The 18,269-nt window shown below is 38.4% G+C and overlaps 1 protein-coding gene across 1 annotated transcript in view; it reads right to left on the reverse strand.

Annotated features, from left to right (window-relative positions):
* Positions 1-18,269, reverse strand: part of pcf11 (PCF11 cleavage and polyadenylation factor subunit) — a 40,384-nt gene that overhangs the window by 16,513 nt on the left and 5,602 nt on the right. Inside the window, exons 2-6 of the mRNA XM_070892048.1 lie at positions 15,988-16,113; positions 12,487-12,675; positions 12,062-12,259; positions 7,693-8,861; positions 3,652-3,835 (exon numbers count right to left, since the gene is read on the reverse strand). Of these exons, the coding sequence (XP_070748149.1) occupies positions 3,652-3,835; positions 7,693-8,861; positions 12,062-12,259; positions 12,487-12,675; positions 15,988-16,113 (1,866 nt within the window). The remainder of the gene's footprint in view (positions 1-3,651; positions 3,836-7,692; positions 8,862-12,061; positions 12,260-12,486; positions 12,676-15,987; positions 16,114-18,269) is intronic.

Here is an 18,269-nt window from a genome sequence, read left to right on the forward strand (position 1 = left end):
TCTCCCAAACTCTGAAGGCAACTGAGCAAGCTATAAAAGACCATGGTCACCCATGACTCATCAGTGTGAGATCTTAATTAACCCACAACACCCCCTCCCCCCTCAATTTTCGACGCCCTCAAACCCATCATGTCTATTCTTAAGGGGCTGTACCGTACCTATATTTACGTCTACCTGTAAGCCTGCTTCAGAGGGTGACAACCATCTATGAAATACTTTCCAGCAATCATTTGATTCATTGAATTTGTATTTAATAGACACGCCCACAAATCCTAGTAAGACATCATCCAATTCAAGTGCGAGAAGGAAATAATCTTGGAACAGTATTCCTTTAACAGCCTTACCCAACTCAGGTGACTTTTCTCGATTCTAACATAATACATTACTCTCAACTGCTTAATTCGTTAACTGGAGCTTTCGCATATTCGCACACACAAACAGGCTTAGCACATCCCCAAGTGTTACAAGTCATGGTTTTGGCATGAATACATTAATTGCTTTTGCTCTGCGAGTTTATTTCCAAATTGGAGGTCTTCCTGGATGTACCCTACTCACTCCGTATTGCAGAAAGCAACTGGTGGAACACTGTTCATAGAATCATATGAACATCGTGTCTGCGCCAGCCGAACAAGAACTATGCAGCCTAATCCCACTTTCCAGCTCTTGGTCCGTAGCCTTGTAGGTTAGAGCACTAAGTGCACATCCAAATACTTTTCAAGTGCGATGAGGGTTTCTGCCTCTACCACTCAGAGTTCCAGACCCCCCCACCCCGGGTGAAAATAGTTCTCAAATCCCCTCTAATCCTTCTACCAATTAAATTTAAATCTATGCCCCTGATTATTGACCCCTCTGCTAAGGGATATAGGCGCTTCCTATCCACTCTATCTAGGCCCCTCAATTTTATACACCTCAACTAAATCTCTCAGCCTCCTCAGTTCCAAAGAAAACAACCCCAGCCTATCCAATCTTTCCTCATGGCTAAAATTCTCCAGTCCTGGCAACACCCTCATAAATCTCCTCTGTACTCTAGTGCAAAGTTGACCTTCTAACAAGCCAAACTATTCGTTGGAATGTCAGTACCAGATCTAATTGTCTATCCAAGTCTAAAACCTTCAAGGGAATCATAGTCATTCAATTAGATCATGACTGATCTGTATCTTCACTCCATCTACCACCTTGGTTCTGTAACCTTTAGTACCCCTGCCTAACAAAATCTATCAATCTCAGTTTTGAAATCTTCAACTAACCTAGCCACAGTTTTGCAGGGGAGAGTTCCAAATTTCCACTACTCTGTATGAAGAAGTCCTTCCTGGTATTACCCTGCTGAATAGGCCAGCTCTAATTTTAAGGTTATACCCCTTTGTTCTGGACTGTCCCACCAGAAGAAAGAGTTTCTATCCATCCATTCAAATCATTTAATTATCTTAAAACACCTCAATTAGATCACCCCATAAACTTCTATACTCAAAGGAATACAGGCCGAGTCTATGCAACCCACCCTCTTAACTTAATCCTTTTAGACCCGGTATCATTCTGATGAATCTGTGCTGCACCCCTTCAAGGCCAATATATCCTTCCTGAGGTACAATGCCCAAAACTAAATAGTACTCTAAACGGAATCTATTGTTTTATATAACGAACATATCTTTCATCCCTCTGTATTCTCAACATAAAGGCCAATATTCCATTAGACTTTTAATAATTACTTTTTGTACCCATCCACTAGCTTTGTGATTTCTATACTTGTACCCCTAAATCTCTCTGCTCCTCCACAGTTCCTAGCTTTAGTATATTTAGAAAATACTCTGATCTTTTTTGGTCCAAAGTGGATGACCTCACATTTTCCCACACTGAACTCCATCTGCCAGTTTTGCCCACTCATTTAGTCTAGCAGTGTCTTTGCAACTTTCTACACTATCTACAGTGCCACCTAACTTGGTATCGTCAGCAAACTTGGATAAATGGTTCTCTATTCTGTCATCCAAGTTATTTATAAATATAGGAAAAAGCTGAGGCCCGACTAGATCCCTGGGAGAGAGACACTCTAAGCTGCCGTGGTCGCGCAGATATCCGCCGGTTCCGCGCAGCCTGGCTTATCCAACGTGAAATTTCGTGCATGCATGAAATTTTGAATGGGCCGCGCAGCCTGGTAAATGGACCATGCACCAAGGTCTTTCTCAGCTAGCAAGGGACCACGATGACCAATGTAGTTGAATCATATATCAACAGGCATGAGTGGAAAGGATTACAAAACCTTAGAGATCAACAGGCCATCCAGGGATACTGCCTTGCTGCCCCAGAACTTCAGAATTTCAACCCCAAAGAGTCAATTATTGAAAATGAAATTGCTCATGTCTGAATAGAGGGTGGGTCCCTTCAAGTATTTAGAGCGATCTCTGCATCCATTGCAACTTTCCGCACCATGCGAGTTGCTTGCAAGTCAGAAATATAGAATTTGTTCAGTGCTAAAGGCTGGATTCTAAGTTGGAATCTACCCCAAAAGATCGCCCTTTGTTCGGGACCACTATTGTAGTACTGGTTCCACAATTAAACTCTTGTGGAATACTAATTAAAAAGTATATGGGCTAACTATATTGTTGCATAACTCCAAATCTGTTTATGGGCCACAAGCTGTATGGGATCCAAGTCTCTTCCAGATAAGCTCTCCACACTATGAAGAAGGCAGTCACTAAACTACCAGTGTTATTATTCAACCATAACTATGGTCTAAAAACCAAAAGAAACTGAACATTTCGATTGATTGTGACTACAACAAAGATTGCACAAGGGAAAATTGCACCAGCAAGTTCCATTAAAGAGGCCTCAAGTTTTCTGAAGCTCTAAAAAGACAATATGTTGCATCCTCCCTGAAAGGCAGAGCACCTTGCTTGGCAGGTCACAAATCTTCCTGATGAAAGACTCTGTTCCATCTGTTCTTGGAACCGGATCCCTGAGTAAATGATCCTGAAACTTTGTCAACTGTGAATCTCCATACCCTCACCAACAATAATTCACAAATCCTAGTCATTCCATTGGATACCATTTAAGGCTGCTCAAAGTTGCTTGCACCAGTTCAGCATGCTAAGAACAAATAGGCAGCTTTCATGGGAAAACGGTCACCACCGACCAGCAATTGGAAAACATTTGCATTTGGACACTGGGACAAGTAGCACCATCCTTGGCTGATTATAGTTATATGAATGCTTGGATCTTTATGGTCTTCTAGCTCGACTGCTTGAATAGTTTGAGGGAGAGCTATTATTTTCAACTTCTGATTCAAATGCAGAGGGCTCAGGATTGACCAAAGCTCTCATACTTTGCCAAACTCAGAAGCAAAATCCCGAGTTTTCTTGGCCAGATGGAACTTTGTACAATCCTGATAAGGGACAATTTTCACAAGTCATACCTTCAAACATCCCTAATAAATAGATCCTTAAATGTCCTCAGACTTTTAGCCTTCCTTCACAATGCCCCCCTCCCCCCAAACTGCCACGGTTGATTTTGTTCGCCACCCCCACCCACCCAGCAATTGATTATGCACATTCCAGTGTGTGATAGTTGAGCATGAGGAAGCTTTATTACCTGGTTAAAAGGTTAAGGAAAAACAGAAATACACTCATTCCAAATTGTATTCAATACATTTCTACTTACTTTTTTCAATAAATCTCTCTTGTTAGCAGATGTCAATTCTTTTGGGATTTGTAAGTTTGCATCAACACTCATCCTTTGCTGCCTTGGTGTTCGAGGTGACAGAATACCTTTATTTCCAGGATGTACATCCTTCTGTTGATGAGGAAATTTTGTATGTGCCGGAGTCTCTTGTTTCTGCTTCAAGCTACAAAACAAATATTTATAATTATTACATATCAATCTGCTCATTAACTTTACCATCTCAAATAATTTACTGGTTGAACTGATAGCTCAATAACTCCTTTAGAGGACTTGAGTTCAAATCCTATCCCTCAAAAATCATGCTACAATGAAGGGACACCTGAAATATTAATCTTCCTTCCTTTAGATGCTGATCCATCCATTGTTTCAATTCCCTCAAGTGGCTTCAGTTAGAACCTGATGGCATTACTACAGTACTTTGCAATGCCTGGCAGCAGCCATGGAAATACATCAAAAGCTCCACCTTCTTTGTGCTTTAGGCACTATAGGTAAAGGAAAAACTAAAAGATGTAAAATGATTAAACCAGGAGAGAGAAATAAGAAATGAGTGAGTAAAACATTACAGCTGAAGGATAGGTTAGGGTGTGCAGCCCAAATAAGCATTCTTTGTACAAATAAATGGAGTATATGGAATAATTTGAATGAACTAGCGACGCAAATTCAACTTAAGAGGGTATGACATGATAGCCATTAGTGAGACATGGCTGCAAGACGGTCAGGACTGGGAACTAAATATAACTACAGGAAAGATAAAGAAAATGGTAGAGGGGGAGGAGTAGCCTTAGTGATTAAGAATGAAACCACTTCAGCGATGAGAGGATATAACTAGAGGTAAACAAGCAGTGGAGACTTTATGGGTAGAATTAAGAAATAAGAAAGGATTTAAGACTGTAGTGGGTGTTGTGTATAGGGCCCCTGGTAGCAGCTGTGAAGTGCTAGATTGTATAAATGCAGAGATTAGACAAGCTGCTTTTATGTTTTAATGGGGAATTTTAACTTTCTTACAGATTTGGACAAGCAGGCTAGCACATCAAAAAGGTAGCAAATTTCTTGTGTGTTTAGGATCGTTTTCCGCAACAATATGTCCTAGAACCAACAAGGGGGTATGCTATATTAGATGTAGTAATGAGTTAAAAAACAGATTTAGTTAAGAGTCTAACGGTGAGTGAACATTTATCCAATAGCGATCATAAAATGGCAAGAGTTCAACATAGTGCCTGAAAAGGAGAAACACGAAACAGCTAAGATTCTAGATATAGGCAAGACTGACTTCAATATGGGCAGAGACTATCCACAGTAAACTGGGCAAAATGACAGATGATCAGTGGGAGGTGTTCAAAAAAGAATGTGATACAGAACCAGTTTAAAAAGCCATAGATGACTGAAGAGATGAGCGACAGCATAAAACAAAGAAAAAAAACATACAAAAATGCAAATCAATAGCACAGATCCTGGTGAATGGGAAAGATACAAAGAACAGCAAAGAGTGGCAAAACAGATAGCAAGAGCTACAAAAAGGGAGTATGAATAGAAACTTGCAAGAGATATTAAAACCAACAATTTTTTTTAACAATCATATTAGGAAAAGGAGGGTGGTCAGGAGCAATGTTGGCCCCTTAAACCGATGATATTGTCAACGATAAGAAGAAAATGGCAGATATGTTGAATAATGGCACTAAAGAGTGACAAATCCCCAGGACCAGATGGCTTCCATCCCAAGGTTTTAAAGGAAGTAGGTGAGAACATTGCAGATGCCCAAACTATAATTTTCCAAAGTTTTCTCGATTCAGGAACTGTTCCTTTAGATTGGAAAATTGTACACGTCACTCCACTTTTTAAGAATGGCAAGAGGGAAACCAGGGAATTATAGATTAGTTAGTCCAACATCTGTTGTCGGGAAATGTAACTAGAGTCTATAATTAAGGATCGGGTGATTGAGCACCATGAAATTTTTCAGCAGATCAGAGAGCCAACATGGATACATAAAAGGTAGGTCAGTCCTGATTGAACTTTTTGAAGAGGTGACTAAGGTAGTGGACAGGGGAATGTCTATGGATGTTACTTATATGGTCTTCCAGAAGGCATTTGATAAAGTCCCTCATAAGACTGTTAACCAAGGTTGAAACCCATGGAATTAAAGGCAAATTATTGACCTGGTTCGGAAATTGCTCGGCAGGAGACAAGAGAGTAGGGATAATGGGCAGGTACTCTAATTGGCAGGATGTGACTAGTGCCGCCCCGCAGGGATCAGTGTTGGGGCCTCAACTATTCACTATTTATTAACTGCTTAGATGATGGGATAGAAAGCCACATATTCAATTTGCCGATGATACAGACAGGCAGCATTGTAGGCAGTGTAGATGAAAGCATAAAATTACCAAGAAATAGATAGATTTAAGTGAATGAGCAAAACTGTGGCAAATGGATGTCAATGTAGGTAAATTGGAGCTAAAAGAATAGAACGGGGTACTTTCTAAATGATAAGAAACTAACAGCAGCAGACCAAAGAGACTTGGGGGTCCAAGTACATAGATTAAAATGACATGGACGTACAGAAAATAATCAAAAAGGTGAATGGAATGCTGGCCTTATCTAAAAGAACTAGAATACATGGGGCTAGTTATGCTGCAGCTATACACAGCCCTGGTTAGATCACACCTGGATACTGTGAGCAGTGCTGGACATCACACCTTTGGAAGGATATATTGGCCTTGATGGGAGTGCAGCATTGTTTTACCAGAATGATACCTTAACTCCAGGGGTTAAATTACGAGGCGAGATTACACAAACTAGGGTTGTACTTCCTGGAATTTAGACAGTTGAGGGGTAATATGATTGAAGTTTTCAAGATATTAAGGGGAACTGACAGGGTAGAGAGAAACTATTTCTGCTGGTTGGGGAGTTTTGAACTAGGGGGCATAGTTTAAAAATTAGAGCCTGACATTTCAGGAGTGAAATTAGGACACTTCTACATACAAAGGGTGGTAAAAGTTTGGAACTCTCTTCCACAAACAGCAATTGATGCTAGATCAATTGTTAATTTTAAATCTGAGATTGATAGCTTGTTAACCAAAGGTATTAAGGGATATTGGTCAAATACGAGTATATGGAGTTAAGGTTGCAGATCAGGCATGATTTCATTGAATGACAGAACAGACTCAATGGAATAAATGGCTTTTTCTTGTTCCTATGTTCCTTCCTATGTTTTTGAATAATGAAAAAAATTCACAACTGTACATCACATCACCCAAAAGTTATATCACTGTAAAATTAGAGAGGAATGAAGGTGAAGGGTGCCTCAAGGATCATTGCTGTTTGTATTCTACATAATTTGAAAGTAGGGACATAAACTAAGTTAGGTTTGCTGACGATCCAAAATGAATATGCGCGTGCACGCAGGGAGGGTATGGTGGTTAAGAGACAAATAACAGAACATGCAGACCAAACTGTGTTACTGGGATGGACAAGTGGCAGATGTCATTTAATGTGGACAAATGCAAGGTGGCAAGACTGGGGAAGGCAAATAAGCAATTAACACATGTATATATTCCACACAAGGAATACAACATTTATCTAAACTACAGCATGCAACACAGAAGATCTGGGGGCAAAGATACATTGTGCACTGTAACCAGATTGGTTTAAAGGGAATTGTATGGAAAAGGTGGCTCAGTGAAGACTTTATCAAAATATATTGACCCCATATAAATTGTTTCACATAAGTACCTCTAACCAGTGAAAATGGACTCAAGTTTGAACAGAGATGAATAAATCAAGCACAGAAGTGGGACAGACACTCTAGATTGAATTACTCCACGTAGATGGTGGTGAATGTGTGGAACAGATTAACTAGGTGGGGGCAGTTACTTGAAACAAATTCAATAGGGAGTTAGATATTTTTTGACAAAGGATGCAATTGATGGATGTTAATAGTATGTTTTTAATGTTTAAAAAACGTTGCTACTAGTTACATGGACTACGATGATCTTTCCGGTCTGGACCTGTACATTCCTAACTTACCTTTTAGCTTCCTCCCACCCAGACTTCCACCTTTTTGCAGATGGCGGGTCATGCCAGTTTTCTACATTCTCCTTTGGTTCAGGAGAGCGTCTTGGGGAGTTTCTGTTTTCAGGATGTATAACTTGAGATTCCTGACCTCTATCCTCCCGTGTTCTCTTCAGTTTCCTTGGATCTCTTGCTTCTGGTTTGGTACTGGCTTTCTTTCTTAGATCGCGATGTTCCCAGTTATTAGTATTCTGTTTATACTCATCAGACAGGGGTCGCTTCACTAACTTTTCTTTGTCTTGTGTTTTGGAAAGTGGTGAAACACTTATACGCCTCCTTTTTGGTGACAATCTACCTCTTTGTCTAGCAGAACGTGATATGGGTGACCGTGATCTTGGGGAGCGTGATCTTGGGGAGCGTGATCTTGAAGATCTAGAATGTGATCTAAAATGAAATCCTCCAGATTTAGAAACATCTTTTTCAGTCTCTTTTCCATCCTTTTCAATTTTCAACAGAATGCCATTGATTGCTTTATTTCTCATTACTGAAGGTTTACGTTCAGTTCCTTTACCCTGATCTTCCTCTACTTTTTTTTCAGTACTTGCCCTCTTTTCTTTTGTTTCTACTTTACTATCACTCTTATCTTGAGAAGATTTTCGCAACCTTGGATCTCTTTTAGTGATTTCTACTTTTACCTTCTCAGTGTCCATTTTTTTGGCATTTTTAAAAGGCAACTTATTTTTCACTGGCGATACCAATTTAGATTTTCCTTCTGAAACTTTGGATTCCTTTCTGACCAATCTGTCACAGATTTTATCTTTGTCTTGTTTTGATATACTGTTTTGATTTTCCGTCCTATCAGACGATCCCCCAGCTGGGCTATTTTTTTTGCTTACTGTTTTATCAAATTTCTCTGTTTGCAGTGGGCCTTTTGTCCGAGTTGATTGTTGACTGAGCCTATTTATGCGAGGGTCTCTGTTTGACACTTTGGTATCACTGACATGTGTTGCCTGAGATTTTTCTGGCTGTGCTGATTCTTGCTGCAAGGGTCTGACTGTAGCTGGAGTTGGCTTTGCTGCCCCCGTTGAAAGCATAGGAGAAACCTTCGTAATTGGCACGTGTAGTTTGGAATGTCCAAGGGATTTTGAATCAGGAATGGGATGTGGGGAAGTAAGTGAGGCAATCTAAAGGAAAGAAAATGCACAATTAAAGCAAAATACTAGAAACATCTAGACTTTTGTATAAAACACAGGCCAAAATGATTTAACACTCAAATCAGAAATGCAAGCATTTGTATTAAATTTCCAGTCAGGTTTTCTCATGTACACATCAAAAGCATATATATTTTTACTAAATATACAGCAGGTATTCAACAAAGTCAGATTCAAACTTTTATCGGAAGAGTAAGAACCAGAACAAAAAATGTTGGCAACACCTGTAAAGAGAGTAGATAGAACATTTTGCGTATAACCCTTTATCAGAACTCCGTTAAAACTAAAATGTTAACCTGTCTTTTTTTCTATAGCTGCTGTGTGTTTTAGCAGCTTATTTTTATTTCCAGCATTTGAATTTTTTTTAAATTCAATGTATGAATGTTGGTTACTTTCTGTAATTATCTTCCTCATTCCTTTAAAAATGTTCAGTCCATTTACTTTAGGAAGTCATTAATTCCAAGCAAGACATCACCTGGGATTCAAAGAATTTTGCACCGGGGAGGTTAAGACTATTTTTCTTTTGCTGTACAGAAGGTTTTACTCCAGGATTTGCCCATAGTTCTTCACAGACAGAAGGCTGAACTCTCCTTCTCCTCCTCCCCCACCCCCCAGCTAGTGGTCAGTGTGACTAGTCCACTCTACAAGGTTGGCTCTTAATGGCCTCTTAAGTGGCCAGCTTCTGTTCCCTAATTTCCTTGATAGTGATTTGTTTATGGATGAGTAATGAATGCAGACTTGTCAAAAATAGAAAAGCATCCCGACTTCGACATATTATTGTTCCTTCATCACCAGTTAGTTCGAAAGGCAGCCCACAACCAACCACTACTTTAGGGCAACTAGAGACTGGGCAAAAATACTGCCGTACCAACATCTTCCACATACCAAGAAACAAAAATACAGAATTTCTTAAATATTTGGTTCCTCAATTTTGACCTAACAGCTCCCTGATTTGGATCTTGAGATACTGCCCTCAAGGCAAACCATGGGTAGTCTTCTGGCCCTGTAACTTGCATGATCTCCATGAAGATTATCATCTCACGTTTCTCCTTCTGCAATACTTGCTATTATTTTGTAATAACCCAGTTTTTTCAACCTGATGTAACCTCTACAATTACCTCAGTGAACAAGTTTATTTATCTGTCTACTCAAAAAATCCAACAGTCCTTGAACTGCAGTATTAACACTCCTTAGGCTATGAAATAAGAACACAAATCAGCAACCATTTTTGCTCAATATTCAGCTAAAAAATGTATTGCATCAGTTAAGCTGTGATATCCCTGGTCAAATACCTTCCTGCCACACAGCAAGAACAGCCACAGCAGCAAACCTGGAACTGTACCTCTACATGCATCAGTAACCTTCAATAGAAGGGAAAAAAAACACAGGAAAATAAGACAAAAATAAAATGAAAGCTTGTATGGTAAAGCCCCGTTTCATTATCTATATTCAATTGCTATAGAGCCTGCCATGCGTTGAAAGGGACCCAGTTAGTCAGGAGGTAGTTCAAGTATCTGGTTTGGCAAGAAACTGGTGATCTGCCTTCGATAAGTAGGTTACCACATTTTACCTCCACTAGAACATCAATTGGATGTGTTACCAGAAACGCTGCTGACACATGGAGCATCCAATAATGCCTAACTGACCACTATAGCCAGCCATAACTTTCTTCTACAATTTAAATTTTTTTTTTAAAAAAAGGACACTTAGGGGATGGAAATTAAAATCTTATGAAGATAGGTCTACTAGATCAACCTAGTCATCTTTTGCTTCTCATTGAGTGAATGTGCTTTGTTGTATAAGTTCCATATTTTTAAATAACAGGTATTCATTACAATTGCAAAGTGTCTGCAAGAATGCTCAGATATGAATGGTGCAAATACTCTACACTTTAGCACCTTGCAAATAACAGTAAGATTTCTTCTGTGTACTAATCTCAACCATCCCACTATGAGAACAGGACAGAGCAATTGTCAACTACTTCCCCACTGGGAGGGATCACTCCCCAGGCCACTCTTGCACATCCAACGATGCATTTGTAATTTTTTTGTTTTTATGTTTTACTATGCCATCCCCCCTTACCTAAAGTCTATGCTGCACAAGAGATGGGAACCCATCCATAGGAGTCAACTAAATTTAGAAAGAGGAAAGGTTTAGCAAACAAATTAGAGGATTTGTTTAGTTGATGCGGTCATGCTCCATATATGCAAATATAACTTCAAATGTAGTCAAAGAACATTGCAGCAGTCTAAGGCACTAGTCATAATGGACAGGATGAAAATGGTTTCTATTGATCAATCCTCATTATGCCATTATCTGGTTTGACACTGGTCGAAATAAATTGTTGCCCTGTACTTGTAACTTGGGGGTGCTGTGCAAATTTAAACAGATCAGCCATGATCTTATTGAATGGCGGAGCAGGCTTGAGGGGCAAAATGGCCTACTCCTATTTCTTATGTTCTTATAACTGCAATGAGCTATATTCCAATGACTATTTGCACCATTGCTGCAAATTTGTTATCACGCTTGCAATACTGCTAGCATTGGTGTATCCATATTATTGGTCAAACGTTCAATGCAAAGCACTGTAGTTAGAAAATACAACCCCTGCCAGTCTGGCACTGATGATCACAAAGGTCCCAGTGGCTGATGAGTTCACTGGTTTCAGCCTGGAAAGCTTCTGTGGTGTGGTAATTGATTGTGACCCAGGCTAGAGAAGGGAAAAGTCTTAGAAAGAACCCATTGCTGAAAAATGTGAACTTGTCTGTGATGCCCTCCAGTTAAATAGCACTGTCTCAGCTCGCAGATGAAAAATTCTCATTTAGCAGGTAATGGAGGACAGTCAGCTCCCCTACAAATCAGTACTTCAGGACGTGAGAAATTATAAATGGAACTTACGTGGTAACAGACAAATCACAAATATAACCTAAATATAAACAAACTCCTGATATCCTAATATACTTATTCCTGAGCCTCGATTTTGCTCTTCTCAAAACAGTTTTGGTGTTATATGCACATTTTACCAATTTATCACAATTAAAATTCATATTTGAAATAAAATCAACTTACTAAGGCACGGGTACCTACACCCCATCTTACCTCAATCCCTTCTGCTACTCACTACTGAAATTGCCTCCAACATTGACATTTAGTGATTAGTACTTTGAACTTACCAGCTGTGCCTTTGTCTGTTCTAATTCCAGCTCCAACTTCTTCTGTTGCAACTCAAGTAACTGTTTTTGTTTTGCTAACAGTTGTTGTCTTATAAACTGCTCTTGCTCCTGTGTTACGTTTATCTGCGACTCAGCAATATTTTGTTTAGCTGAGTTAACAGGAGCAACTGTGGAACTTGAGGTGGCAGGTTCTTCAAGCTACGAGCAAGGAGAAAGTGAAGTTATGACCAGGGTATTCTAAAATTCTCCAAGGAAATTGGTACAAAAGAAATGCCAACAAATAAGAGAAACACCACAACATTTTGCAAATTTTCTTTATTTACTCATGAAGTTTAATTTTGGCAAGCACATTAATCCAACTTGGAAGACGAGTAACAAGCTGTACATTTTCCTTATGGTAGAGGTGAGATTCCTGTAATACTTACCGATCGGTTTAAAAACTTGGGATTTACATGAATGCTTGAACTGTTCACATTTGGTGGTAAAGGCTTAATAGGCCATGCAGGATCTAGTTTGTTGACTTTGACGTCTAAGGCATAAAGTTTCGTCAGTTGAAACATTTCATCCCATGTAGAGCGCAATTTAAACAAACTTTTTCTAGTGCTCTCATCCACCTAAGAACAAAACAATTATCCAGCTTTATGCAGTGTTATATGCCTTTTATATATAATCTTACAAGCATACCTTATATATACACACTGAAAGGATATATCTAATCATTGGTATTGATTTGAGATTTGCTTTGACAAATGATTCCAAAATGGTCAATGGAGAACTGAGAATGTTTTGGGTTAGTTCCCACAGAATGACTAGCTTCCATCAATTGAAAGTTGCACTTAAAATCCCACATTGAATATGTGCTATTTTCAACTCTTGTTGAATATTCAAACAATTGCCTACATCATTGACTTTTTTTTGTAAAAAAATGATCCACGTGCACTTAAGTTTTTTTCTGAGGCAGCTTAGATCAACTAATTTTGACTCTTAACCAAGTCTTCAGTTGGAGTACAGGGTTACTAAAACTCATTGTGGTCGATATGAAAATCTCTCAGAAACTATAGCTTCCTTGTGGTCATGGAAAAGTGAGGAATGCCTAGGATGCAACACTGAGCATAAACAGCATTACTTAAAATATTATTTTATTTGTAATGAAACAAGCAAACTAATAGTTTGTACAACCATGACTGTAGTCCAGCATGTTGTAAAAATATTCATCATTTAAATTTAAACATGTTCAGTACTAAGTTTGAAGTGTGGTTTCTGCTCCAATGGTACATGACACAACAAAGTCACACACCAGGGCTGTGTACTACTGTGCTTGAATTCAACTGCTTGTTAAGTGGGTTCATCAGTTCTTGATTAGAAAAAAATACAACCTGGAAACAGAATAGCAGAGAACTGGGTAGTGCAATGTGTTTGACACTGACCTTTTGCCTCTGGGACCAGAGTTCAAATCCAGCCCAGGACGGATAGGATGAAAGCTTTTTCTGTCTGCTGGCTGTATGGGTCGTGTGTAATGAGTTGGGGCAGTCTCAATTCAGTTCCTATAGGTATGGGAACAAAACTCTAATTCAGCATAAATTGGCAATCTCACTCAAACCACAGAATGGCTGGTGTGAGAAATGCAAAAATGATTATGCTGGTGCAGTAAGCAGGTAGAGGCTAAACCATGTTGCTGTGTCAGAGGAGAGGGCTTTACTGCATCTAGTTGTGTTGGATTTAGACACCATCTAAACTAGGAAGAATTGAATTCCCTAGCTACATCATCACCTTGATAAGCAAGAGAGAAAAAGTACCTTCTCCAAGGGAAGGGTGGTGATAAGTGGCTTGAAGGAAGCAAACAGTTGCAAAGAGTACAAAAAATTTGTGTAATAAATTTCAGTGAAAATTGGAATCTCTTTTTAAAACACAAGTATATACACATATATGCAATTGACTGATGCATCTAATCAGTGATCATATTTTCAAATACTGTATACTGTTAATTTTAATTATCTGGTAACTAAATTGTTATGTCCTATATTTCCATACTGCTGTTTTTTTTCATTGCTCAATGCAAATTATTGAATATTTTATTTTTAAGCACAATAAATTATGTAATACATGTTGATTCTTCATATTGCTTGCACTTACATTTTACTTTAAAAAACTGGACTTGAAAGTTTAACTTCACCAACTAAAGAGTGTAATTCAGAGAAATTGGAATGAGATCCAGCCATTTTTTTTTTTTAAACACAATCATATCTAACCACAAACAGGGCCCCAATGACTCATGTTGCACTTGAATTCACACAGGTTATCTTTTTGAAGTAAATTTCAAATGCTACAATAAATATTGGGCTACATAGAATGGCGAGCTAGTTGGTACTCAAATGCTGTACTATGGAATTACAGATGTGGGTTAACATTCACAATTCCAACACATGTTGATTTCAGTCATTTCGCTTTGGGAAGGAGCCGAGCACAGGCCACATGCTACCCCACAGGGAGAAGAAAAATCTAAAATACTCATCTCCGGTCACACTTGCACACCATCTACCAGCCACTTTCAGAGAGGGATGAGCAGCAGTCTGAGATAAAGGCTGTCTGCCTCCACACTACTGGACAACTCAAAAAAGGGAGGGGGAAGAATAGATCTTAAAGTATCACACTAAAATGCCATTATTTCCAAAGTAATGTGTTCCTTCGCTAGGTTACAGTAAGAAAATGTTGTTGGAATTTACTATTAAAGCTAGTCTTAGCCAATGGCATCAACCAGTGAAGATGTGTCAGATCATTTGTCTATTGTTTAATATGCAAAACCTTGCACACATATGAAAACATCATGCATGAGACATTAAGTGAAGTTTAATTCTGGAACAGTCTTTACTGTTGACCTAGTTATCTTAAGTGAGAGAGACACAGGTGCACTAACAAAAATCAAATGCAATTAAATTTGATTACCCGCACCATTGGAAACGGGTCTAAAATGGGTGCTACAGCCAACAGATATAATATAATTTAGTGGCCTTGCATACAAAGCAGTGGAAATGTCTTTACAAGCATTGTTTCCATATACTGTCCAGATAAATTAAAGTAATTTCATTTTTACTCTATTCAAGCAGTACAAACATTTTTTTTTAAATAGCTGAATCCTGGAATTTACCCAAAGAATTTCAAGCTTGATTTGGACTACTTACACATAACCTTTTTGATAAAATTCTAACAATCTCTAGATAAAGTCTGGTGGTAACCATAATGTACTGAGTCCTTCAAAGATCTCATGGCTAATGCATTTTTTGTGTTTAGATGAATTACAGCATATACAATATAGATAAATGAAAATTGAATTTGGTATATTCCATTCTATTGCGAAGGGTGTTGTTTTTGGTAAACTACATAATTTACTAACTCGAGAAACGAGGGGCCCAAATTTTCTGTTGGTACTTTGTCTGAATATTTGTTTTATTCTTTTGGCAAACTAGGTCATTTCGGCCAAAATATCTACAATTTCATAGCTAATCAACCAATGCAAGCCTTAGTCAGTAGGATCACCGTTCAAGATTAATTTAATTCTATCCACTGTAGAATGTTATCACAGTTTGAAGTGTTCGTTAACTGCTTTTCAAACTATTGCAGCACACATGGAATAGATTGCATACAAGACACTTGGGGGTGGAGGGAAAGAGGACGAAATAAATTCCATTCACTTTTATTGATCCACCTTAAACAGTCTAGACAGGAACAGAGTGATGTTAGAACAGACTAGTTCTCACTCCAGCCTCAGGAATGGAACAATTACCTCTGGATCTCACCTACATCACAACTCCATAAATAAATGTACATACCTTCCACCAATAAATTCAGTGATATCTAGTTATCAAAAACATTTAAGTACAATGTTTACAATATACACAGGTTTACTCCAGTGACAAAATTATAGGTACCTTTTCAAAAACACTAGAAAATGTAGGAATTAAGTTTTGAGCAAAGAGTGAGATATAGCTTCCTCCAACATTCTTCACAATGGAATCCATGAGGTACATTACTGGGAGCTTCTCTGAAACTGGGGCCTGCAGCAATAGGAAAACTCAGAACATTAGGAAACACAAAAACAAACAAACAGGACATAGCAATATTTTTTTAAATCGCAACGACACGAAACATTTTATGGGAGGATTTGTTTGCAGTTATTTGCAAAAACTGTCCTGGAATGCTGAACTTCATTAAAGTACATAATTCAGTTACTGACAATAGTTATGTAAAGAACTTCAGGATTTGGTTGTTGCCAAATATTCATAAGACTATTTCAATCTTAGAACAGTCCATCAGTGACTGTGAATGCTACATTCACAGGTACACAAGCCCGTTATGGTTTACCCATGGTGTTTCAAAGCAGGTCTTCCATGTTCTCCGAGCATCAGCAACTTATTAGTTGCTGAAGATTTACAATGTAACGTGCCAGTCATTCCTCAGTTGAATTACAGCAGTAAACAGGTGCAAGATCAATAAATCGGTAGAATTTTTTCCAGATAGATCCAAACCCAAGGTAAAATCTGCTTTGAAATTTGTGCTCTCAGACCCACACAAAAAAGGATTGAGATCAAGTTATTTATGGTCTGGAATTTTATTTTGCAGTTATTTGCAAAGCTGCATTTTCTTGAAGGATATATTCTAGCTTGCTAATGTTAATCGCCCTTTTCATGAGGGAGAATTAAACAAAATGGCAAATACAGACGATCACACGGATTTAAACTTTAATGCATTAACATAATTATGTGATCTGATAAATTTTATACAAAGCATGCAATTGGATTTCTGCGTCACAAGGAAACAGTAGTGGTGATGGAACCATCAAGAAGAGGTACTCCATAACTGGACATCTTTACCAGCCCCATTCAGTAACAATGACAAAACTGATTCTTTAATGCACCCATTTGTTACCTAATTACTTTCATACAAAAGTGTACTATTAGTTTTTCTCAATTTTTCTCCGTTCAAATTTAGAATTGTGTTTCATGTAAAAGGAAAACAATTTAAGTGTTTGACATCCCTTTTATCTATTTCATATTTTCTCCATTGACTCGGCTTTCATACTTCACCCCAGAGGATAATTCACGAGTCTTGTGTTGGCATGTGATTCACCCACACCATCATTGCCATCCCAACCTGTCCCCAGCCAACACCCACATTTTCCAATAAGCTGAAATTCTGGCTGTTTTTTCTACCTAGTGTAGGGATGCTGAGGCCAATTGTAGCACAACTACTCCAGGCCCACTTGTATCAGCATGGGCCTGAGATTTGGTCTGGAACCTCGCTGGTTTCCTTTGGCATATATTTTCTATTATACAGTCAAGTCCTGAAAGACTAGAGTCTACTATGAGAGTGATACGTTGTTCACATGTACACTTTCAACTGTGTATGTTAATTCAGCTCTCCCAAAAGCCAGGTTTCCTTTCAGTCAGTTCTGTACATACCCAATTCCCTTCCACAAAAAATAAAAAGGATGTTTACCATCTTAACACTTGCTTTTTTTTTTTAAAAAAAAGGCAGTTCTAGGTGAAAATAATGTTTAATATGGTAATAATAAACAAAGCATGTATTGCAAGTACTTCACACTGAAAGGTGGCCAAACTGCAGCATAAAAAATGTGCAGAAAGCATATTTGACATACATCTTAAAGTCAAGGCATAGGCACAAAAAAATAACCTTAGATCCTCTACGCCAAAAAACTCTCAATGAAGGTTACACACCAGAATTACACAACTTGTGTATGTAATTTTAACCAGCTGAAAAATATTGCATCAAATATCTAACAAATCATACATGCTGCGTGACTGATAGATATTTATGAAATAAGCAAACACCAGTGCACATTAGGATATCAATATATATCCGTGCACTTCGAACATTCTGTGAGCTAGATAATCGTCATGTAATAGCAACAGAACATTGCTAATTAAACACCTCTGGTTCTACTGGAAATTAAGACAAGTGGTAGTTTGACTGTATTTCACTTCTGAAATGACTACACTGTTTTCTGGCCAACAGAGAAAGGTACATTAATGCACATTAGCCTACAGATTCACAGCCAGTGTCAACAGTTGTACACTGTATAGTTGTACTTTCATTTGATGGATGTCAGGTGAAATTTTGGAAGTTGACCGTCTGCTGCTGACCTCAGTCCAGATAGCACTGCTTATTGAATACTTGGCATTGGTAAGGGGCT

Source organism: Pristiophorus japonicus, chromosome 10, assembly GCF_044704955.1.
Source record: "Pristiophorus japonicus isolate sPriJap1 chromosome 10, sPriJap1.hap1, whole genome shotgun sequence".
NCBI classification, from domain to species: Eukaryota; Metazoa; Chordata; class Chondrichthyes; family Pristiophoridae; genus Pristiophorus; species Pristiophorus japonicus.